Genomic DNA, 24,034 nt, shown 5'->3' on the forward strand with positions numbered 1-24,034 from the left:
AAAATTCCAAAATTACTGAAAAATAAACTATTGAAAATAAATAATTCTGCAAGTATGGGAGTCCAGGACCATGAGTGCCGAATTGCAAATATGCAGGGGTGGACTGTGGTTTTGAATAGTAATGTCACGATTCACCACTAGGTGGCATACATGGCTTAGTTGCACTTAAGCAGGGTCTTTTATACTGCCCTACACTACATGAGTAGGCCTAATAATTTTTGCGGATTTGGAATGATATGGAGTACAAACATAGTACCTCACATATTTAAATTAGCATTTTTGTCTCACATCTGGTCAGGAAGTGCGTGGTCGTATGGAGCCAGCAACAAGTCACCCCGGTTAAGTGATTACCAACCTCTTTGACAAGAAAGATAATCATGATGATCCAATTACACTAAATTGAGTCAAAAAATGTTTTTTTGTAACACATCTTTGTTCCTCTATGCGAGCGACGTATACGACCAGACAGGGACAATTAAACACCTCCACTAGATGGCAGATGGAGGCACAATTAACCCGTTTATCCACCTATAGCTGCTCATACAACAAAATGTGTTCAACTAAATAGACCCACATATGCAGTGGCCCATGGGTCTGTCCTCCTTTGTGTTGATGATGTGACAGGTTTCGGGGGACATTATTGGCTCATTGCATTTTGCAGCCGCTTCATACCGTACTCTGTACGGTATTTACAATGCTCGCCAAAGCATTGAACCACTTCCTGAGGCAGTCACGCGGTCCAGCTGGCCAGCGAGGCACCACGCGTCATCATTTTTGCATTTTGCCCAAATGACGCGCGCCTCGACACGCGCTTCGTGGAAACGCCCCTCCCATTATTCATCACAAGCCTCTGCACATTTTTGGCGCATCACTAGTTCAGAGCCAAAAAGGTGAGAATTGTGTCCATGTCCCAATATGGACCTAACTGTCAATGACATATGGAACACAGGACATTGCTGTTTCGAAAGAGCCTTTTATTGTATTTGTTTTGCTAGAGAAATGCATGAAGAGAGAAAAACAATCAAAAATATGCTAATATATACATGTCTAAGGGGGTTCCGTACAGTATTTTAAAATGAAACCAGGCCAGTAGATATCAGACACAAATCCCACTAAAACCAGGGGAAGGGAACCATTTGTCATTTCAATGTGGATTATTATATCTGATGACCATTTATGGGTACAGTGTTTTGAGTTTGTTTTTGTTTTTAGGGTGATGTATTTGTTTTTCTCAATTGCGCGGTAGGCTATCTGATATGCTCTCACCTGTTTCCCACTCCTTCCTGAAACCTAGCATTCTAGTTGTCTTTTTGACAAGAATTAACACAAACAACCCACATTTAACTCGGCTTTCCACGTACTAACGGGAGACAAAGTGAGCTAGTAAACCTGCCGACGAAGTAGCATAAAGTGACAAAAGAATTTCGGAATCATAGCGAGGCCCCTGGACGAGATGGCGCTCCCGTTTGCGCCGCTCACCACAAGGACGTTTGGTAGTTGAACTTGATCTTCAGGAGATACTTGAGATTGATTTGGGCTACGTCGTACACGATGTATCTGTGGCGACGGTTAAGGAAGACGGACGGGGTAATAATAATGATGAGACCAAAAGGCCAGCATGTGTTGCGTCGGCCGAAAGGATACTCGTTGTACAGGAGACTTGCATCGTCAATGTTGGTGTTGGCTCCTTTTCCCAGAGGCACTTGGACGCCATCTAAAGTGGTGGTGGCGCTCGATTCCGGAGCGGTTCGGCCCAAACCTGCAAGCGAAGACGAAACAAGCAAGAAACAATTATTGTAAAATCCCAACCTTTTTGCTTATTATTCATAAAAAGGCAACTTTTTTTCTTGCGATTTACAAGAAAAAAAATCATTATTTTCATAAAAATTTAATTTCCAGATTTTTCCTCAAACGCATGTCTTAATGTGAAAACATTGTCATAGAACTTTTTTCTTGTAATATTGCTACCCAAAATGTAAAAGTTGCATAATTAGGATTTAATCTTGCAATTAAAATTGCTTTTTTTCTCTCATTACTTTCAACTTTATTTTCATGTAAAAAAAAAATTCTCATAATGTGTTACTAAAGATAACTTATATAATAAATATAATAATAACAAAATATAAACATAAATATGAAAATAACATTAAATATTTAAAAATTAAAAATAATAATAATAGTACGTATAACAATATACAATTATTTTTAAAATAATAAAACTTTCTATAAATATTTTAGCATTGCAAATAAACTATTTTGTGAGCACCGCACCTTTTACACTGTGTTTGCCCTTTGGCAGTTTTGTGATGTGGGAAGCCTTTTTCAGTTCATGCCTGGAATAAAGAAAAGAAAGATGAACTCAATATCATCCCTTTATTTTCATTTGTGGCAGAGGTCCAAGTAATCACTCACATATTGCCGAGGGCTACTTCTGCGAGCAGCAGAAGGCCAACGGGGTCCGACTGCGAGGTGTGACAGTAGTTGGCGCTCTTGGACACCATGTCGGCAAAGTACACGCCTTTGCCGAACATGTAACCAGTCTACAGACACAATAAAGCGCAACTTGATTTGAAACGATGCTTCTCACGAAGAAGATGTGGGCTGATTGATGACTGGGAGAGGGGGAAATAAATAAAAACTCACCACTGGGGCCTCCGGAGGGGCGATGCGAAGACCCTGAGAGAGGATGCCGGCGTAGTTGGTGGTCCGGGAGCCGTGCCACAGCAGCTGCCGATTGTGCAGCTCCTCAAAGGGTTGGAAGCGCTGGCGTTCTCCCTCGCGGTTGATTTTGAAGATCTAAAATCACAGTCGTTTCACTCGGGTAAAATTCCAAGATTTGGTCTTATAAAATGAGGACATTTGCGATTTCTGGAGAAAACTTGATTTCTGGGTAAACGGAAACGTTTGGCATGTTGAATGTCATTCCTGAGGTGAATTGAATGAACTGAATATTCAGAGATTGGTACGGGAAGAATGTGAAGCTGTTTTGTTCCATGTGTCATTTAGGAAAGAATTAGGATTTTTTTTTTTTGTGGGGACTTTATTTGGGAAATTGTTGAATTTTTTTGTCTTCAAAGTTTTTGAAATTGAATGAGCTGAATATTTTGAATATTTATTGCTGTACACCATGACGTTTGAGTGGGAATTTCTCCATTGTGAGAATATTAAAGGTTTTCTTATCTTATTTATTCGTGTCATTTGGTGACTTCTTCTTGTAAAATTATGACATTTTGCTTTTTAATTTATATCTATAATGACATTATTTCAACATGAATTGACTTTTTCCCCCAGTAAAATTACAGCTTAGTCTTGCAATAGTACAACTTGATGTGTGTAAAATTGTGATGTCACAATTTTTTTTCCTCTCATAATTATCCAATACTGTGTCATGTTACATAATTGGCATTTCCGCCTGAGGGCGACTTACCTCTTGTACTTCCAGTGTATACGTGTTGTGCGTGGCGGCGTGCGTGTTCTTCACATATTCCAGAATGACGTCAGCCTCCTGCGTGGCCTTGTCCACAACCTGAGAAACATAAACCACCCCAAAAATAAATAAACATGTTGAAGTATAACATTCTAATTAAAGGGGGGAAAAAAAGGGGGGGGGGGGGGGGGCGGAATCAAGTGGGTGAAGCATCCCGACCTCAATCTTGGTCTTAAGTTTCTCATAGTTGATATCGATGGGGTCCCTCTCATTGTCCTGCGCTCCTCCTCTCAGCAGACTGTAAGCCACTTCAATGTCCAACAGGTTGTCCAGCATCTGAACTTTAGCCTGGCAGGTGGACATCGATTGAACATTTTGATTCCTGTGTAAGCGCAGATCTTGGGGGGTGTCACACGCGCATACCTGAATGTAGTCCAGGTTTCTGAGCAGCGGAGGTTTCTTCATGCCGAAGTCGTGTGGTATCAGCGTGTAGAAGCGATTTGACAGATCCAAAATGTGCGAATCGGGCACACAGTCGGACACCGCCTAAATCAAGGAAGCACGTAGCAATTTTTGCAAAGTGTTTTCTTCATTAGGAAAACAGCACTCTATATTGTGTGTCACCTTTTTTTTTATATATAAAATACTGAGTCTCCTATTTTTTTTTTGGCCTTGTAATATGTAGAACATTCTGCCACTTGTAGTAATTCTGCGGGAACAAAAATCTGGATTTTTTTTTTCCTCAACTGACCTGCTGCACTTCCGTGAGAAGAGCATAAGCGCTCTGAATTTGCCTCTTGCTCAGCTTTCCCAGCGGCATCTTCTGGAGGTCAATCTGAAAACAGGGATGGAAAAACAGTGCCTTGGAGATGTGCCTCTACCCGAGCATCACTCTGAGCATACCTCAAAGTTCAAAGTGCAAAGGCTACCTCAAACTCCACCATGGCCTTCTTCATGCTCTCCACGTCAAAGATCTGTTTGATCAGATCCTGGACAGGTTTGGCCAGCTTGGACTTGGTCCCCGCGGTGGCCGTCAGCCTCTTTACGGCTTCTTCGTCCTGCAATTCGATAGACTGCAAACTCCAACAGGGAAATGCACGAGTGAGGCTGTGTGTGTCTGTGTTGGTGCCAACCTGTCCATAGTCGATCTCCAGCGGGTAGAATTTGTTGGGGTACTTGGTGAAGGTGGAGGCGGCCCATTCGTTTCCGGTCTTTTCCTTGTACACCGACAGGAAGTTGTTGAGCGCCGAGTGCTTGTCGCCGATTTTGTCCAGCTTGTTGCCCCCGATGGTGGTGCCCACTCGACCCCACGAACGGAACACCCAGTACCTGCGCAGAAGGCAAATCAGCATGGGAAAGATGCATTCATAATGAAATGAACTAAAATGTCAAGAATGAGACAGTTGGTGGGTCATGATTCAATCATTGTGGCGCTTTCTGTTGTGCGCAACTTGTCCACTGGGCGGCACTATAACACAAACGAAGCGTTTCAATTAGGTACTGTAGGTGACTCAATAATGTGCAGAAATCTTTAGCTGTTTTCAAAGAAGATAAATGCATATTGTTATATTGGCCTGTCTATGTGTTGATGTACCCTTTCAAAATTCCTCTGAGCAACGCCGGCTCGTATTCGCATGACAGTGAACGCGCGTTCGGTAACCTTTTCTGTACGTCGTCCTCCAGCAGCTGCAGTTTGTAGTAGGAGTTGGTTCCCCGCATGATATCCACCAAGCCCAGTGTGGCGCTGTACATTTTACCGTTTTGCTCCAAAACGTGAGCGCTGTTCTCCAGACCTGAATCAATTCATAAATATTCATCAATTCACCTTCAAGTTCCAAGGAGAGGAAGAAGGAAAACAATGGCGGTGATGTGGTCTTTTCAGGCTACCTGAGTCTGGATCGACAGCAGCGCCTCCTTTGACCGTCAGCTTCATCTTCTTGGCTTTGCTCTTACCTGGAATAGAGACCATGTTTAAATGACTTGTTAGGTAGGTTATGATGTAATCAGCGTTGGTCATTCTGTGTCCAAACCGATGATGATAAAGTGTGAAAATGGCCTTCAAGTGTCACAGCAGAGTCGATATGATTACATTGTACAGACCTAACCCCATTGTCGTCGTGCTCTTGGGAAGAATGTTCCAGTTGAGAAAGAAAAACATTGAAAATGTACTAAACTGTGGCCCCCAAACGGCGATGCCACGTCTCTAATGAGCGTTTTACCTTCTTCCTCCTTCACTCTACCGGTGCTCTTGGAAGCAGCCATCGCGCCCGACTTGGAGGGCGCCGGGGCGGGCGCCGGCGGAGGGGTCTCCACTTTGACCTCAGCCCCCCACGGGGAGATGGCGTGCAGGGAGACGAGCTCCTGGAGCGCTTTGCCCGACGACTTGATGTCGGTGAGGAAGTCCTCGGAGACCACGCGCACGCCCGCCTCCTTGGCCTCCTCCATTTTCTTGCCCAGCTTCTCCACCTCCTCTGCGAAGTGTTACATCACTCATTCGTTCAACAAAATGGAGTTGCTGCGAGTGTGTCGCGGGGGTTTCTCACTCTTGGTGCTGATGCAGAGTGAGGCCTTGTTGGCCGCGGTGCAGATCTTTCCCCCCAGCTCCTCCACGGCTGCCTTGATGTCGTCTTTATTCTTGGCCAGTTTGCCAACAGTCAACATCTTCATGCCAGTGAGAGGTTTGTCTGTAGCACAACCATTACAAACACGAACTGTTAAGACCACTAAAGTTCCTGAACTGGACGTTTGGACTCGCCACTCACCAGGGGGTCCGCCCTCTGGTAGCGGCTTTGCGTGGGCGCCGGAGGCGCTGGCCAGAGGCTCAGCTTTGACGGCGAGCTGGCTTGGAGCGGGCGCCTCCTTCGGGTAAATTCTATCCTGACGCTTAAACTTGAACTTCTTCAGGAAGGGAACCTCATGAAATTCCTAAAACCGGGAGATGACATGGTCATGTGGTTGCTACGTATGAGGAGAAGGCATTCCCATTCGCACAATAGCATCGGAAGCTCACGCGAAAGCCACCGTTCTTTTCTCCTAAGACTTTGCTGGTGACAAATAAGAATACAATTTTTATTGCCATGCTTGACTTGGGAAAAAAAATTGACTGGTAGTTTATGACCTTTTCTCCCCCCCCCTCTCCACTTGTGAAATTAATTGGTTCTGGAGGAAATTTCTTAACTAGAACATTTTGTAAGTCGAGACATGTTTTCCACGTAAATGCCCTAATCCGTTCCAAGGGCCCCACAAATTAGTATGAAGACACGTTCGTAAGTAGAGGTACCACTGTACTTGTACTGTTTCAACTTGATGCTCATCAGATTTGCAACACTAATCATGTAAAATAAAATAAAGTGGAATGAATTTAGCATTTGGCGACAAACAAAACAACTTGACGGCCGATTAGATTTTCACCTTTTTTGTGCTTGTAAGACTACAACTTCATTTTTGTGAAATTTACACTCAAAAATATATTGAGGGAAAAAAATAAATAAATATATATATATATATGCTCAGCTTTGATTCCAGTAATATCTTACTGATATTACTGATTGAAATATATATATATATATATATATTTTTTTTTTGTGTGCGTCCTTCAAAGAAAAAAGGAGATACATTGGTTTACTGGACAGATCAAATATGGATTTTAGTTGATCTATAAATCAGAGTGATCCGGACAATCGTTGCAGCCCTACTTGCTTGCAGTAAAGTTGTCAACTCGCCCCAGTGGCCATACCTTGGGGGTGACCCAGTCTCTCCGTGCGGGTTTCGTGGTTTTGAACACACACTTTGTCCAGGCTGAGATGTTCCCGGTGCAGTAATAAGCGTCGCCCTTAAACACCAACTGCCCAAAGCATTCCTTGCATGGTTCCAGCGCGCCGAAAGCCATTCCGTCACCCAAGTAGTCCACCACCTGTCAATTACAGTCAGGGTTCGACCAAAAAATTCACTAAACATCCCTCCCCCCAATTAGATTTGTTAAAATGCGCTCACGTTGGACTCCCCGGATGGAACCTCCTGGTCGTTCGCAATGAGCAGCTCCTTCATGTCGTTGACGGAACAATGCTTCCTCAGCTTGTCTTTAATGCCCCATATGATCTGGCTTTGGTCCTGACAGGGCACACGAACATACTCAGATGGGGGTGGGAGGGGAAATACGATGGCCGTCATGCACATCAAAAGGAAGTCAGTGTTACCTTCAACTGCGCTTCCAATTTTTTCCTCTCCGCTTCGTCCTCCTTCTTCTGTTTCTTGGAAACTCCGTCCACCTCTTCGTTTTTGCGCTTTCTGAAAAGGAAGGGAGCTTCAGCCCGATAATTTGGATTCAAATTTTAAATTTATTCTGATTCCAAAGGCAACACTAATCGAATAAAAATGTCATTAAAAACAGTGTTCTGCTCACATTTGACCAAAGTCTACAAATAGTGAAATTGGTGGCCGATTACTTAATATTAAATTTGTATTTGTGAATATGAATCTTAACATTTATTATCGCAAATACTGCAAGTGGTTCTAGTTGTACTTTTGCCTAATATAAAAAATACAAGGTTGATAAAAATAACATTATAAAAAAAAGCATTATAATTATTCAATAATTTCCAATTTTATGTTGACTATTTTTTATAGATATATTTGATATATTTTAAAATGATCATCAATTGTAAATCTTACTGATATTACATCATTTTTGCATGTATTTGTAAAAGAAAAAACCTAGTCAATTTAAGAGCTTATTTAAAAGTCTTTGTCCATTTTGAACATTCAAGAGGTTTTTTTCTTCATACTTTGTGTGTATTTTCACATCTTAAAACAATTTCTGGATCGAATATCCATATTACAAATGTTTTTTATGTTTTATTATGATTTTTTAAAATGTGTTTTAAAAATTATTATTTATTCCCCACTTTCTCATCTTTTTGCCAAAATCATCATTTGTAGAATGCTGCAGTTGTTGTAAACACTCAGGGAACCAAAAATATATTTTAGTCCATTTTTTTAAAATTAATTGGCCACTTAATCGATAATCTGGATTTGGTACCAGAATCAGTATCAACCTCCCAAAAATCCCTATCAGTCGGGCCCTACGCTGTAATAATGCACGTGTCGCTGGTCTCACCCTTCCGCTTTGACTGGCGGGAGCCTCTTCTTGAGCTCCTCCTTGTCTTCGGCCCTCAGCGCGTTGAAACCTTTCAGCTGGGCGCCGCTGTACTCTGGCTTGAAATCCAGCTCCTCCCTGGAGCCCACAAAGCAGGCCGTGTGGTACCAGCGGTCGATCAGGCCCAGCTGAGGCTTCTCCGGGTCCACTGTCTTCTTCGACACGCGGATCTGATCCTGCGGGTTAAGCCAGAAAATTGAATGCGCCGCTACTGGGGGGGGGGGGGGGGGGGGGGGAATCATCGGGGTTATGATGCACCACTTTGTCAGCAATCTTACAAAATGGACAGTGAACGCCAAAGGATTGACTCAGCCTTGATTTGCTATGTTAATGTACAGGGTTGTGAAAATAGTGGTGCACTCGGGAGTTTTTACCACCTAGAAGTTGATTACTAAAAAAATGGAATAAAGTGGAAACAAACTGCAAGAGTCAAAAGTGGGCGAAATACATGACAAAACGCACGACAACAACCTTTTCTATTTTCATCTCGCAGCCTTTGCAAGTGCTGCGGTTGGATTTGGCATATTCCACCGCAAAGCCGCTGAGCGTTTTCTCCCCTTGCGCGCCGCCGCCTTTCTTTCCGCCTTTTCCTACAAGGAAAAAACACAGATGAATGAGCGACCGCTTGATCGAGTGCGGAATTTCTGTGGCCAAGGAATAGGGACTGGCCTCCTCCAGTAGCTCCGCCGCTTTCGATGGCCTTCTTGACTTTGTCCTGGTCTTCCCAGCGAAGGGCGGAGAAGCCATCGATGTCAGAGGGGGACTGGACTGCCGCTCGTTGCCAGAAGCAGGAGAAGTGATGCCAGTGTGGGACCTTCCCATCGAACATTGGTGACTGACATATGAAAAAGAACCAAAGAAACCTCATAAATATCATCAGGAATCACACTTTGCATTGGACAATATCACGATTTATTCTGTGATAGCAGATGCATTACAAAATCAACAGTGTGTCATTTTAAAAAAGCATCATGGGCCGTGTCAAATGTTAATTTTAGTAATATTCAGGCTTCTAAATTTCTTTTTTTGAACACCAGCCAGTGTGGTTGGTGACTCTTTACTAGCTAATCAGAATTTCGATCAGCCAATTAAATTTTTGTTTTTTTCCTCACAACTTTAGTTCCGCTCTTTTTAATCTATATCACTCACACTTTTTGTTGTTGGTGTGAAATACAGGCATTCACGCTACCAAGGATCATCATTATGGCGCATTACAACATAGTATTTTATTGTAAATATAGGAGTCCTGAGGTACAAATGACAGAAAAAATTTGCATTCAAATTTGCCTGCCGCCACCAACCAGACCAATTGATATCCCCCAACACAACGAAAAGCGCCACCTCTGCTGATTGAACGATTCATGAGATGTATTTTAACTGTAGTTGCAGCGTTGCGCCATGATGGTAACAAGAACATGCTAACAGTATCACTCTTATTTATTACAAATGAAGATTTGATATTTTAGTAGAGATTTTGGCAAGCATCATGAAAGTTGTCATCTTTGATTTGCTTTCGCGGGCCACATAAAATGGTGTGGCGGGCCAGATCTGGCCCCCGAGCCTTGAGTTTTACACCAGTGCAAATCGACATGATTCACGATATATGACGCAGTATCGATAGTGTGAATCCGCAAATGAATTCGAATGACTTACTCAATTATTTTGGTACAGAATTGCACTGGATCGTCTTAATATATATGTTTGCTTTTAAAAACGTGCACATGAGCCAACATGAAGCATCAATCATAGCAAACGATGCCAGCCTTGAAAAGCTAACAACGGCTTCCGCTTACCGTACATCATGCCGCAGTTATACATTTAAACTCTTTTAACGGAACGTAAGGTGAGAAAATGCTAGCTTTATTCAAGTATAACGCCTCGCGTTGTTGTCTATTTATTTACAAATATTTTTTACTTGACGTTAGCCACCTAGCTCGAGTATCTTTCATCAAAGAAAACCGCAGAGGACGCAGCTAACCTGCACCATGATGGCCATTCGGAGCGAGTCTTTAGCGATGTTTTCCTTGCACCCCTTACACGATGCACGGCCGCTCTTGGCGTACTCGGCCTTATAAAGCTTGTCTTCTTGAGAGTCAGCCATTTTCGCTTTGTGTTGTTTGGGAAAAGGGGGCAAAAGAAGAGCAAAAAAGACAAAAAAAAGTTTATTCTCCAACAGACAACAATCACAATCAGAGCGGCAAAGCCCGCGTGGTGGCCTGCTCAGAGAGGGTATGGCGAAAACAGGAGGGCTCATACGCGCTCGCTTTTCTAACACCCAGACGAAACGCCAACGTGCTGTTCTGTATTTGCACTGAGACACGGAGCATTTTGTCAAGCATTTTCTCGAATTTGTAGCTAGTGTTATGGTAAGATACGCAACATAAATATTTCGACTAGGTCAAGCTTAAATTCGCCTATATGAGCCATCTTTAATGAATAGACGGTTAAAGCTGCAGACAACACTAATCGACTTGAGAGTAATCGTTCAGAACCTGCAGGAGTAACGTGCGCGATTAACTTTTATCAGTCTGGGAAGCATCACAAACAGAAACTACTGCAGCGCTTGCACGTTTGGACAACTACAGAAACAAACGAAATAAATGTAATCATTGTCTCAACTTTATTAGCATAACACTAGTGGTTTGCTAGTGGGTTACAGTTCCAGAATGATACTCATTCAAAATATAAATATAAAAAGCATATGTAAATATGCATACATAAATCCAAATTATACAAATAACAATAAAAACACATTGGGGCTCCGACTAACAATTATTTGAATGACACTGGTCAAATGTTTTAAATGTGTTTTTCTAATGACATGCAAGTAAACTTTAACTGATTATTTTATTGCACTGATTCCTATGCAGCCCAAGTTTTTCCTCAAGCACATCAGGTTTTCATAATAAAAAGAAGAAACATACAATACTGTATTCATGTATGAAAGGTTATATTCAGCTCAAAAACCTGATGTACGAGAAAAAGTAGACATTTTTTAAATCAGCATAAATTTCAAGACATTTAAAGCCCTCGCCGATACAAATTAGCTGTTGACCAATGTAATCAATAAATAGTCAATTAATCGATTTATCTGATTGAAAAATCATGTTTTAATTTTCATCCATTTATTCAAAAATGTGACATTATTCCAATTTGACAGTGTGGAAATTGCACAAACATATATTAATTATTATTCACTGATTTGGTCCATAACATGTTATAAAATAAGCAAAAGTATTGATCATTGTGGGGTGGCACGGTGGATGACTGGTTAGCACGTTGGCCTCACAGTACAGAGGTGCAGGGATCAATTGTGGCTCCGGCCTTCCTGTGTGGTGTTTGCATGTTCTCCCTGTCCCAGTGTGGGTTTTCTCCGGGCACTCCGGGTTCCTCCCACATTCCAAAAATCTGAATTTAAAATACATACTGAAAAAGATGAATCATTAAAAAAAACATCTACTTCACTGAAAATCTTAGAGAGGTTGTTGTGGTTGTTTTGAGGTATGATGTATTTTGCCTTAGAGGTATCAAACCGTGATGAAAAAGATTATTGATATTGTAATATTGACCATTTCTTCACTGTAACAATTCAAAGCACTGAAAATTATGCTCTCTGTCACTATTTTGGGGTTGTCCCATCAGCACTTAAGGGGGCAGGTTGACAGAGTGAACCCGCCATTGGTCTCCCTCAGCTTCTCCTTGTGTCTGGCCTGGACCAGACTGAACACGATGCCCGCCAGCGTCATGCGTCCATCCATCCTGCCCCCTGGGCGTCCGTCCGTCGCGGCGTTGACTCTCTTGCTGCGCATGGTGCTGATGAAGTAAGTGCGGACCTTGCCACGGCACTCGCTCACCTGCAAGGACACACCATCCATCGGAGTTAAGTCATGCATCAGTCATAGATCGACCTCAGGGCAGTGGACACTAAATACGCCACGAGATGGCCCAGTTGGTTTGATTTTTAAAGTCAGTCATACAATATATTGGTCAAGCGGAAGGAAATAATCAGTCAGTCAGTCAACCAGTTTGTTAAGTTAGATCAATTAGTTGGTCAAGTCAGTTAGTTAGTCAGTAATTCAGTTAGTTGACCAGTCAGTTAAATGGTCATTCATTCAGTTATTTGGTCATCTAGCTAGCTAGACAGTCACTCGGTGGGTCAGCTAGTTTTGAATTGCCATTACCATTAAGATTGATTCGTATATTTCATCATCCCCATACTTTCCTGTGAATAATATCCCCCCCTTATATAATACGGGCCGTCAAAATCACACTTCATAAGCATTTTTTTTCTCCGATGTTCGTTTGTATAATACGGTACTGGTAAACCTTGGGACTGGTGGACACCCAGGCACAGTTTCTCTATCGGGCTTTTGGCTTTTAAACAGACGGCGTTGTACAGCACTCACCCCCTTGACAAAGATTTCTCCACGCAGCTCCAAGACAAAACCCCACTCTGCCAGGATTCTCCGGGTGGCCTCTGGCACCTGGATGCGTCCGCTCACGCCCGTGCTGTCCATGCGGCTGGCCAAGTTCACCGTGGACCCCCAGATGTCGTATTGCGGTTTGCTGGCGCCGATCACACCCGCCACCACCGGCCCGTGGGCAATGCCTAATGGAAAAATCATTATCCTCAGACAAACTACTATAGGCCACCACAGAAGCTTTTTTTTTTTTGTCAACTTCCTGTCTGAGGAAACGCATGAGAGTGAATATAGACAATGAGTGAATTGAATCAAAGACAGTACGCATCCACACGGTACGCTATTTACCGACACGCAGTTGAAAGTCTTTGGCAGAGTGCCTGTTAATCTCCTTCAAAGTCTCTTGCATTGCCAGTGCAAACAGAACCAGTTCGCTCAAGTGATTCCATTCGTCCATAGACGTCTGCAAGGGAGGTTGAAGGAGAGTCACACTCAAGCACATGGAGAGGAAGGTTAATGTGGGGGGGACTCTCTCCCACCTGTTTGTCTGGCGCTAAACCGGAGGCGGCCATATAGCAGCTTCCTATGGTCTTGATCTTCTCCACATAATGGAAATATGATTCCTCCAGCAACTATAAAACAAATGTTTTAGTCGAGACAAAACTATACAGTGTTTCGGTTTGTATTTGTTTACAAAGAATACGTATACTGTACACGATTATTAGCCATGTTCCTGATCGTTCCTCCTGTTAGCAGAATAATGCATTTGTCCGCAAGCTCGCTGTCGAGTTGGACATGAAAATTAAATACATATCCCCCAACCTCACTCTTTCGTCTTTCCCTCCGTAATTTGCGTGTTTCAGTCCTGGCATGTTTTCAGCAATAAATCTTGAAACATTTAAAAATATATATTTAGAAACCAATTTCTCTCTTTAAACTTCACCCCAGCCTTAACCACAGAGCCGAAACACTTACAAAACCCTAAACCTGAAATTCTAACTGCACCCTAACCCAAAGTCAACAACCCAACAAATCCTCGGTCACTGAACCCAGCTCCACCCTAACTTAACACCTAACCTCACCCAACTCTATTTAACCCACCCTCAGTACTAACCCTCTCCCTAAAACTGGAAATGATCACACACTCACCTCATCGAAGCCAGCTATGATCTCATTGAGGAGTCGGAGGCAATCCACACCTTCGTGTCTGATCTCCTTTTGCTCAAAGTACTCATTAAATCCAGCAATAGATGCAAACATTACCCCCACTTCATCATAGGATTGGGAGTAAAGCTCCTGCAAAGACAACATCACTCTTAATTGTTCACCTGCAATTGATGAAAATCTGCAATATAGAGACCATAAAAAACGGCATTGTTTTTCCCACATGCTTTCAACATTTTTTTTTTGTTTTTCACACACCTCATCGTTCTTGCTGCGATCCAAAAAGTGCCGAGCCACATGCACCGGTAGAATATTGTGCAGGAGACATTCATTGTGCTCCCGCAGCTCCCTCATGTCCTCCACTTCCTGCTGAGCCTGCAGACGCCACAGAAAGTCCTGCCTGGCGGTGGCCTCCCACTGGAGAACAAATCCAAGTCTGACGCTCTGGATTTAATTTTGAAAGACATTGAAGATGGAGAAATCAGTACCTGGCGTCCGTTGTAAAAGACTGCGACAATGAACATGACCAAGAGAAGGATGGCGATCCCTTTTCTCCTCACATAGTGAGACCTGTGCATGTATAAACAGAAAAAAAAAATCAACATTGGATTGATAAAGCACCGTCCAGCACTCATAGGACACTTCATTAGGTACACTGGCTAATGGAGTCCAGTAGCTGTACCCCCAAATAATCTTTTACAAAGAAAATAACGCGTATTTATTTGACAATTATGTTAATTGTACTGTTAAAAACCCACAAAATATGATAGCTTAAAAAATGTGACATAGCGCCGCAATTTGAGGTGAACAAACACTGGAGTACAAAAATACACATTCAGACTCTATGTATGCCCCTGGACAGCCTTGTCCTAATTCATTTGTCAAACCCAAAGAAATCCCTTTTCTGGTTAATTTTGATATAAAGATTGGTCTCATATACAAATTATATTGTTACTATTACGCTAAACAATCAATTATGACCTGTGCGGCATATCTTGGCGTGCGAGAGAAAGGAAGGCCAGATGGATGAGGTAGGAATAGACGGCCACAGCCAGCAGCAACACGGCCAGCTTCAGCAGGGAATTGAGACGAAGAAACACGGCGCACGTCACCATGGCGATCACGCCGCTCAGCACAAACACCTGAAGAAGACAAGGAAGCGATATTTTAACTCGAAGAATCCAAGTTTGGTGTTTTTAGAAATTCGAATGGTTACCTCAGGGTACGAACAGACGGTGAGTGAACGTGAAGCCGCGTTTGTCTTTTCCATCTCATTAGCCACTTCTGTGTCTGTGAGAATGCACCATAGCTACACGCATACCAAAAACACAGAAAGTAAATGATGATTTCAGTGAAATTTCACACTAGATTTTTTTTCTTCTACAAACATATTGACCAGCATGCGCACTGGATCAGTTTTACTGTGCACAAAAAAATTCTCTCCTCCTCTATTTGAAACATCTGGTTCAGTTTTACGTGGTCTCTCACAATGTCCGTGGAGGCTAAACCAAAGTTGATGACCACAGCGGTGAGGATGAGCGTGTTGCGAGCCTTGTTGTTCTCGTGGATCCAGCAGCAGAATTGCTGCAGTGTGGCGGGGCTCCACTTGAACTCCTCCGCAAGCACCAACAGCAGCAGCAGCGTGTAGGTGAGTAAAAACAGGGAAAACTGTAGGATGGCTGGAAACAGTCTACAAAAAAAGATACAAAGCAGCTCATAGGATTGAACATTTTAAGTGCAGCGAGAGTAGGCAATTCCCTACCTGGGCGCCGGGATGAGGGCCTGGGCGGCCATGACAAAGAGGAGCATGATGAAGGAGCAGAGCAGGTTGGAGTTGAACATTTCGTCTCTCATCTGGGAAAACTTAAGTCATTCACAAAAAAGGGCTTCATGTCAAACATCATTAGCCGAGACTTTTACCATACATACTGTGCGCGACATGGACCCACGAACTCAAGAGCCTGTAAGTCCAAAAACTTTTCCCATGGAAGCAAGCGATTTGTCAAAATTTGACTGGTGACCACCTCCCGCCCCAAATCAGCTGGATATTGTCTTTGTAAGATTGCCATTCAAGATTCAACAACGATTAACATGTCTAATTAAGGTTCTGGTGTCCCAGGTCTTCCTTTGTGGGTGAATTAGGAAGTGACTTCAGACATAGACTTGATTTCTTGAATATCAAGTCTGAAGGAAAAACTCTTGGATAATGATGGGACGACATCTTCTCAAGGGGACTTGTAACTTTAATAATTTGCAAACACTCTGGGCCACGTGACAGAATTTCAGGAGCTTGGATAAATAGAGACGGTTGGAGTCAGAAAGGCCATCAGTCTGTAATATTTTTGTCAAAACGGATATTGTTGGGAACAGCTACAGGACAGTCCAAACAGCATCTGCATTCCAAAAAACACCGCCCCCATCGCGTCTGACAATCTTACAATCAAAAGCATTGCCTTCTAAATCTACAGCCTTACCTTGTCCTCAACGTGTGTGTCCTTGAATACCAGCGAGAAAGGAGTGATGTGTTCCTTATGCATACGCTCGCTGCTGCGAACCTCGATGGCGTGTTTGATGCGCTCGTTGATTTCCTTGGAAGTGGATGGCCATATGTTGGGCAGCGATCCATTCGTGAATGAGGCCAAGATCTGCAACGAAATATGAGATTGAGCAGATTGGCTCAAGGAGGGCTGTGAGGCCACTGGTGCTGGAATCAGAACGTACACTATTCATGTCAATGGCACTGCCAAATGGAATTTCATGGGCGCGACTTGTTTTCTGGACGTTGCGAGGCTCGTTGTGGTCAACTATTTGTATATCCTCCTGAGGACAAATGAGAAACGTGTCGATATTGTGTCGCCGCAGGAAGTCGTTCCTGTCAGCGCCATGTCCAGCCTCTGTCTTGTAAGTGCCTTCAAGGCAGTCCAGAGTAGCCTTGGAGATGTGAATGCGCCTGTTGAGGGGGAAAAAAAATCACCAATGAGCTACCGTGCTTCCGATGAATGCCCTCCAATTGTACCGGGAAGGAGTAACACAGTAAAACCCCTCACCCTGGTATTCCACCTGCCTCCAACATGTTGGCAATGCCCACATCCCAAGACCAAACGTCAAACTGCCATTTCTGTAGCCCGAGCACCCCACACAGGACGGAGCCTGAATGGATGCCAATCCTCATGTCCATGTTAAAGTTGAGCTGCTTGCGGACAGAACTGATCGGCGAGATGGAACCAGATCAAGACTTGTTTCAGTAGCAACAGGACGTGACCAACAACTCGTCATACTTGGACTTACCGTATAGTGTTGATCATAGCCAGACCCATTTCAACACAGTGACGGGCGTGGGCACGCTGAGGTTCTGGCACCCCAGACACACAATAATAACAGTCCCCAAGTATCTTTATTCGTAGGCACTGGTGCTCCTGTCACAAAGAAAAGACCAAGACAGCTAAATAAATGGAAGCAAAACACGAGGAAAATTAGGCTCAGGTTCATACCTCGGCCAAACGGTCAAATCGTCCAAAGAGCTCATTGAGGGTTCGAACCAAATCCTGAGCTGACAAGTTCATGGAAAGCAGAGTAAAGCCCTTGATATCTGCAAAAAGGATGCTGCAGAGAAGAGAGATCAACCATAATACTTGATACACTTTAGAGAATGGATGGCAACCAAATAGGAAGTCAGGTTCTACATTTATAGATAACCAACATGCACTGTGCATTCGTTAGGACACAAAATGTTGGGTTTTTGGACTTACCTGACATCTTTGTACTGGTGAATATAAATCTTGTGAAACTCTTGAGGAATGAGCTCATCGTCCATTAAGCTCATATCAGCAATCATTTCTAAGGCTACAAACCGGGGCAAGATGGACAACACGAGACGCTCCTGTTGTGTAGAAATGTTCAAGAAAACTAAGGTCAAAGATCATCAAATTCTACCCCTTAGATGGAGTGTGTGTCTAATGCTGTCGTCCTACCTGTCTCTGGTTCTCTTGTTCCAGTTTGAGGCGACCTTCGATGCAACGACGTGTTTCTAAGAACACCTGTCGCTGTGAATGATCGGTCAGGTAGTGAATGAAGAATCCGGCTGTGTTCATACCCAGGTACAGAAGGCCTTTGGCAAAAACCTACAATCAAGAAAGTTTCACTGCCTTTACCCAGAAATGTCCTAAGTATGAAAAGCGAGGTTCTAACACTTGAAGAAAACTCACCTTTCTGAGAAGTACTGTATCATTCCGGAAGCATATGATCTCCACTATTAGATGCAACGCCGATGTCAGTGAACCGGCGCACATGGCCCACATAAGCGGTAATGGCAGCAGGGTGTACGTGGCAAACAGTGTGAACAAAAGGTACCACGACGGGTCTTTTTCTAGCCCGTATACCAGTCCTCCCAATACCTGCGTGGTCTGCGAGAGCCAGCTGGCCAGGCCGGTGTAATGAAGCCACCTCGGTGACATGGAGTCCTTGAAGGTTAGCACAACGAGGCACAGCGCTATGGCAAACACCATGAACGCGCACGTCAAGCAGCCTCGTAGGGGTTCCTTGACCTCCTCAGGTGCCAAAGCCAGGTACAAAACCAGGATCTGCAGCTTGGCCACGGCATCGATCACATTGGTGATGGCTAAGGAGTTACGTCTTTGGTGAGAGGAGTGTTGCTGGTAGAGTTTTTCCAGGTCTTTGGATTTGAAGGTGTGTCTCAACGTGGGTATGTAGATACCGTGAATAATGCGGCCCCAGTGCACAAAAAAGTCGGCATCGCTGGCATATTCGTTCCCGCTTGACCCTCCCATACTGTGGCTCATGGAGCCACGGAGGTGGGCAGGGTGTACTCGAAATGTGGAGGAGCGCCGTTTGACTCCACGTGAAGCCTTGCTGCGGATCTGGCGGTTGATTTCTTCCATATAGGCATCCGTCACAAAGATTTTACGAGCTGGCTCCACGCCGACCTGTCACGCCGAATAAGAACATGTTGATTAGTTATTCCAAGATTCTGAGGACAACTGCGGGAATAATCACTCACCTGAGCGCTGAGCTCCTGCTGGATGATGATGTGCTTTACAGCATTCTGCCACAGCATCTTTTTACGCCTCAACCCCGGCGACAGAGTGGCTGTCAGGCAGGGAGGCTCACGAAGTTCCATTGGGAAGACCGGTGTCTCTGAAAAAGTCACCATGGCATGGTACCAATTTTCAGTTCCTGGCATGGATGACGATGACCTGGATGAGGCAGAAAAAGTTTGAGTTCAAAGCTTTTGGTCGAGAAAACTGCCCGCCATACATTCAAAAGCCATAATGTCCACTGACACTTATGGTCTTCAATTTTGGGATGATGCACCTCTATCTATTATACATACTTTACACATACTTAAAGAATAGGAAACAATTACTTAAGCTAGAAAACTGCTGTTCTATGTGTTAAGACATTGCTTGTGGCGTTCCACAGGGCTCAATACTGGGTACCAAACAGCTGGCTTTATATTGAAATGATTTTTGTAATGTTTATGAAGTGTTAAATCTGTTTGGTTTGTGACTGATACACATAACTTTTGTTCTGGGTAGGACTGGCTAGGCTTTCTACCGCCTTTATTACCGATTTGTCTTACTGTTTATTGTGCATGTTAAATTGCTCCATGTACAGCACTTTGTATGCAGCGATGGCTGTTTGAAAGTGCTCTATAAATACTGTTGACTTGACTTATTAAACATGATTGATGAGCTTGAATTTAGTAAGGAGCTAATTGAAGTCATAGTCTAAATAAATGATCATTAATTATCAAGGATATGAAAACAAATCACAAATCCGGTTCGAAGTAAAAAATAACCAATGATAATTCAGAGCATGTTTTATGCTGAGTACCCCTGTTTTGCACTGTGACAACCAAGTCTGCAGAAGACCAGATTGGACAATCTGGTTGAGTCCACGTGCTACCAGAAGCTTTTGAACCAATGATCTGGTGGCCAGATTTAGACATGAGCTTTCTATAATGCCCCTGAGTTAATGGCCTCAGGTGGCTCGGGCTAGAAATGTAAACTGTGCTCACCCGTGACTCACTTGCATTGTCACCAGTGCAATTCCAAACATGATCTCTCAATATTCCCTGAAATTGGGACCAACCAAAACACTCCTATGGTGCTCTAGTATATCCCAGTTTCAGGGCGCTCGACAGAGTGCTGTTTCACCTTTATTCCAGGATGTGGAAAGAACACAGAGAATCACCTGATAGGTTTCGTCCACTTCACCGAGCTAAATTCCTACGTAAAACTGTGATCTGATATAATTGTAGGAGACATGCATTTTCGAGGACGCATTTCTATAGATTTTAGACTGTTGAAGGGGTCCACACAAGTCACGTCCACCAAAGGCCCCAAACTGACCTGTTCTGTTTTGCATTTGGTGTATCCGTTGCTCGTGTTCAGGTTTAGCCTTGATATGGGCAGCCAGCCCATAACAATCCATTTTTTCCAGATTCCGCTGCATACGATCCGTACAAAAAAGGGAATTCAGGCACAACACAGGAAGCAAGAATACGATGTTTCAATCATTCCACAGACAGGACTTTCTCCATAACGGACTAATAAAGTCGGTAAATGTGTTATTGAGAGAGAGAATGTGGAATTCTTCCAGCAGGATTGTAGATCACCACCTACTTTGAAAGGAAGTCCAAAACTGTGAGGAAGCAGGGCAGCAGCGATGAGGAGTGTAAAGAGGATTAATTAGTGAGCAGCCATTCTCTCTGGTCTGCAATGTTCAGGTCACTGGTGCTTGGAAAGCCCCCCCCGTCCCTCCAATTTATTTCAGAGGAGACCTTTGTCTACAAATGCTTGTGTTTGGGTGGAGCTACAGGAGACAGGACAATCAAAACTGTCGCTTCTGCCCTGAAAAGGTTGGAAATAAAGATTTATTCATTGTGGCATGGCATTTATAAAAACAGATTACACAGTTTGAGGAATAGGGTACTTTTCAAATTAAAACAATATTTTCCTAATTATGAATTAAACTTTATTACTTTGTACAATGAAGACTTGAAGAAAGAAAGAAAGTGATTCACGATGATCTCAATGGTTGTAAGCCAGTTTCAGTCCCAAAACAATCAAAGCTTCTGTTAGGCTGATCCAACAAGTTCCCATCCGTCCCAGTGTGACACTGTACACAGCAGCTCAGACCAAGACGGCTGAGAAGCGTACCTCTAAAAATAGATGCCGAGCGAGCCTAAGGCAATTAGCCCGATTATTGCCGTCCGCAGCCAAATTGGTATTACGCTTGGCAAGGGTGGACAAAAGCTACATTTGTGCTCATTAGTTTAGACACTTTGGCAACATTTGTTGAATATAGGCAATTTCAGAGAATATATGAACATGGACTAGGGATGGGCGAATTGGTGTCGGACTGATACGACCCTATTTTAGGGTATAGGGATACTAATGCAATCTGTCGATAACTGAAACTTGAGGCAAAAAAAAAAAAAAACAGCACCGGGAAGTCCTGCAAAGCAGTAGTTGGCACTATCCTGCGGCAGTTTGAAAGATTGGCGAATCATCATTTGTCGTTGTGTGAAATGAAATTTTATACATCAAAAGTAGTAGTGGTATTGATAATCATACCGGTGAGTACTCAAAGAGTGAATACTCCTACTGATATCGGTCTGAAAAAAAGTGAACTCGAACATCCACAACAGGGACAATTTCATTTTTTAAATGTTGGGTTTAACCAGGGACAGTGGTTACTACAGTGGACAGTTTATCATGTTATCAGGTTACAGGTTATCATTTGGTGCATGGAAGTAATTATTGTGCTATTCTGAAATGCCTTACAGTTTATTTTGTTCATCACATTTAAAAAAAAAATCACATTTGTTTTGACGAATCCCTCATGCTAAAATGATAGCACAACTCTATATGTTTAATGCGGTGTAAATTGTAAATAGAGCTTTCAATCATTTTTAGTACATGTCTGGACCAGCTTGTGAGAAAAGTTTAATTTTTGGACGTTCCATTTATTTATTTAATTTTTAAGAGACTGGCCAGATGAAATGCACTAGCCGTATGTGGCCCCTGGTCCATTGGTTCCCCGACCTGTGAATTTGGCAAGCCCTGAAAGCTCATCAGTATTGAGGCGAACGTCTTTAGCTGCGCGCTAATCAGCTCACTGTCAAACAGCCTGACACTTGCCTCCATGAGTGTTGCTCAGCTTTGCACTTTTTAAATTTGTCTTTGGCTTTGTAAAGTTAAGCCCAAAGATGTCACTGTAGTGTATGTGGTCTGTGATAATTCACAAAATGGCCCAAAATTCAGAACTGCAAGGTGGATGTGCTAATTACTCATCCACTCTGCTGCCCAATAAAGCCATTAACAAGATAAATCTTGTTTTATGTTGAGAGGGAAAAAATTTCATGTGTGCTGTACAGCACATTTGACAATAAAGTTGTATTCAATTCAATTCAAAACATTCAAATATAGTATTCATATGAAAACACACACACGCACACACACGCGCGCACACACACACGGACACACGCTAAAAAAAACCCTCTCAATTCACGTTAAAGTTAATTTTAGTATAACCTACAGTATGTGAGAGGTAAGTGTTACTTTGCGTTATACAGTGCAGCAAATATTTGCCCCCGCCCCCCCAAAAAAGAATAAAGCGCTTTAAATTCTTGCTCTCGGAACATTATTTTTTCCCTCCACAGTCTCAGTTTTTTATCGCAATTTGAGAAATGTTGTTCCTTTCTTTTTGGCGCAAATCCGAATCGTTATTGTTACGCCGCGACGCCGTCGTAAACCGGAACATATGTTTCACACTAAAGAACACTTCCGCAACGATCATCCTGACTCACTGCTGCCGTCAGGTGGAAGAAAAAAAACCTCAGCACTCGCAAGCTTGTCACTTTAATTCAAATACGAAACAGATGTGACATGCTTATTACGTTGATGCTTCATTCACGACGTGATTTGAATCGATTTTGGAGTACTGTACTGTATTTTGCACGATTTGACTTTAAATATTAATATGCATGAACGTGAACTGCATGTATTCAAATTAGCTCCTGTCAAAGTAGTGGTGGGCTGACTCATATTTACCAGTGAGCAAGTATCACAGCTGTGTGTGCAGTTGGATCGATTGCCGATTTTTTTAAACTTAATTTTACATTTTCCTGGCTGGTGGAAAGTCCGACTTATCGAAGAGGAGTGGTGATGGCTCCATGGTTAATATTCTTCATTTAATGGTGAGGAGTAAATGTTGACAGTGGGTGGGTGAGATAGTTTAGTTGGTGGTGGTTAGCTAACCTGATCTTGGCTGATAACAGTGTCTCAGTGACATTTGATTATTTACAATTGTTCATCGTTTTAAGACGCTCGTTCTCATGACGTAAAAAGCAACGCGAAAATGTGTTGAATAAACACCGAAAGTGTGGAAATGTCAGTAAAAACGACGAGCTAAACACAGCTACACATGTACTATTCAATACTGGCTCGTGTTAATTCGCAATTTCTTTCGGAATAACCTCAACCGTATCAACTTCCTTATGTGTACGCGGTGCGCGATATATATGCTCAGTTCTTATCGACGTTAGCATGTTTACATCGTCGGCTAATTTTGGCTTCCCCACAACTTCCACAGGCCAATGGACATCCCGAGGTTTTCCTGAGTGTCCAAGCCCGGGTGAAACGTCATTCAGGCGCCCGAGTGTCTCACTTCTTCCCGCCACTGTGACGCTGGAAGTGGACCTCCATCTAGTGGCTAACATCCAGCATGACAGGTGAGCAATGGTGACAAGCCCAAACCACAATATTAAAAAGCTGTCATACTTAATATCACAGCACTTCACGTCGTCCTCCGGCTTCTTCTCGCATTCCCAAAAAGATGTAT

The 24,034-nt window shown here is 43.1% G+C and overlaps 2 protein-coding genes across 3 annotated transcripts; both read right to left on the minus strand.

The window, feature by feature from the left end:
• Positions 1 to 953: 953 nt before the first annotated feature.
• LOC147185819 (poly [ADP-ribose] polymerase 1-like) lies at positions 954 to 10,802 on the minus strand. The gene is made up of 23 exons (XM_086104524.1): positions 10,561 to 10,802; positions 9,252 to 9,417; positions 9,054 to 9,172; positions 8,544 to 8,758; positions 7,624 to 7,714; positions 7,421 to 7,537; positions 7,164 to 7,340; positions 6,190 to 6,352; positions 5,971 to 6,111; positions 5,647 to 5,898; positions 5,315 to 5,380; positions 5,088 to 5,220; positions 4,561 to 4,756; positions 4,357 to 4,485; positions 4,179 to 4,262; positions 3,851 to 3,973; positions 3,647 to 3,775; positions 3,428 to 3,526; positions 2,644 to 2,796; positions 2,413 to 2,540; positions 2,272 to 2,333; positions 1,645 to 1,759; positions 954 to 1,557 (listed from the first exon to the last, which is right to left on the minus strand). The coding sequence occupies exons 1-23, from the start codon at positions 10,681 to 10,683 to the stop codon at positions 1,476 to 1,478; spliced, it is 3,063 nt and encodes a 1,020-aa protein (XP_085960650.1). The 5' UTR covers positions 10,684 to 10,802; the 3' UTR covers positions 954 to 1,475.
• A 386-nt stretch (positions 10,803 to 11,188) lies between these two features.
• LOC147185820 (adenylate cyclase type 8-like) lies at positions 11,189 to 20,817 on the minus strand. 2 transcript variants are annotated; one of them, XM_086104371.1, is made up of 21 exons: positions 20,539 to 20,817; positions 19,185 to 19,380; positions 18,373 to 19,110; positions 18,139 to 18,288; positions 17,917 to 18,047; positions 17,659 to 17,770; positions 17,456 to 17,583; positions 17,215 to 17,373; positions 16,889 to 17,117; positions 16,642 to 16,812; positions 15,930 to 16,030; positions 15,656 to 15,857; positions 15,384 to 15,476; positions 15,149 to 15,309; positions 14,656 to 14,737; positions 14,426 to 14,584; positions 14,153 to 14,299; positions 13,543 to 13,635; positions 13,352 to 13,466; positions 12,989 to 13,191; positions 11,189 to 12,436 (listed from the first exon to the last, which is right to left on the minus strand). In XM_086104371.1, exons 2-21 carry the CDS (start codon positions 19,365 to 19,367, stop codon positions 12,221 to 12,223), a joined length of 3,573 nt encoding a protein of 1,190 aa, XP_085960497.1. In that variant the 5' UTR covers positions 19,368 to 19,380; positions 20,539 to 20,817; the 3' UTR covers positions 11,189 to 12,220. The 2 variants fall into 2 exon arrangements, with proteins under 2 accessions (XP_085960497.1, XP_085960498.1); XM_086104372.1 differs by lacking the exons at positions 11,189 to 12,436; positions 13,352 to 13,466 and having other exon boundaries at positions 13,017 to 13,191.
• Positions 20,818 to 24,034: the final 3,217 nt, after the last annotated feature.

This window comes from Hippocampus guttulatus, chromosome 23, assembly GCF_054856545.1.
Source record: "Hippocampus guttulatus isolate MCC_2025c chromosome 23, RoL_Hgut_1.0, whole genome shotgun sequence".
Taxonomy (NCBI): Eukaryota; Metazoa; Chordata; class Actinopteri; order Syngnathiformes; family Syngnathidae; genus Hippocampus; species Hippocampus guttulatus.

Bases quoted from the DNA above. Each gene is read 5' to 3' on its own strand.
- LOC147185819 (XM_086104524.1), bottom strand. From the start codon at position 10,683: ATGGCTGACTCTCAAGAAGACAAGCTTTATAAGGCCGAGTACGCCAAG. The intron at 9,418-10,560 runs GTTAGCTGCGTC...TTCATATGTCAG, and splicing joins GAATGGCCATCATGGTGCAG to TCACCAATGTTCGATGGGAA. The intron at 2,541-2,643 runs GTGAGTTTTTAT...TTGTGTCTGTAG, and splicing joins CCCCTCCGGAGGCCCCAGTG to ACTGGTTACATGTTCGGCAA.
- LOC147185820 (XM_086104371.1), bottom strand. From the start codon at position 19,367: ATGCCAGGAACTGAAAATTGGTACCATGCCATGGTGACTTTTTCAGAG. The intron at 15,858-15,929 runs GTAGGGAATTGC...CTTTTTTTGTAG, and splicing joins GCCCTCATCCCGGCGCCCAG to ACTGTTTCCAGCCATCCTAC. The intron at 15,477-15,655 runs GTGAGAGACCAC...GTATGCGTGTAG, and splicing joins GTTTAGCCTCCACGGACATT to CTATGGTGCATTCTCACAGA.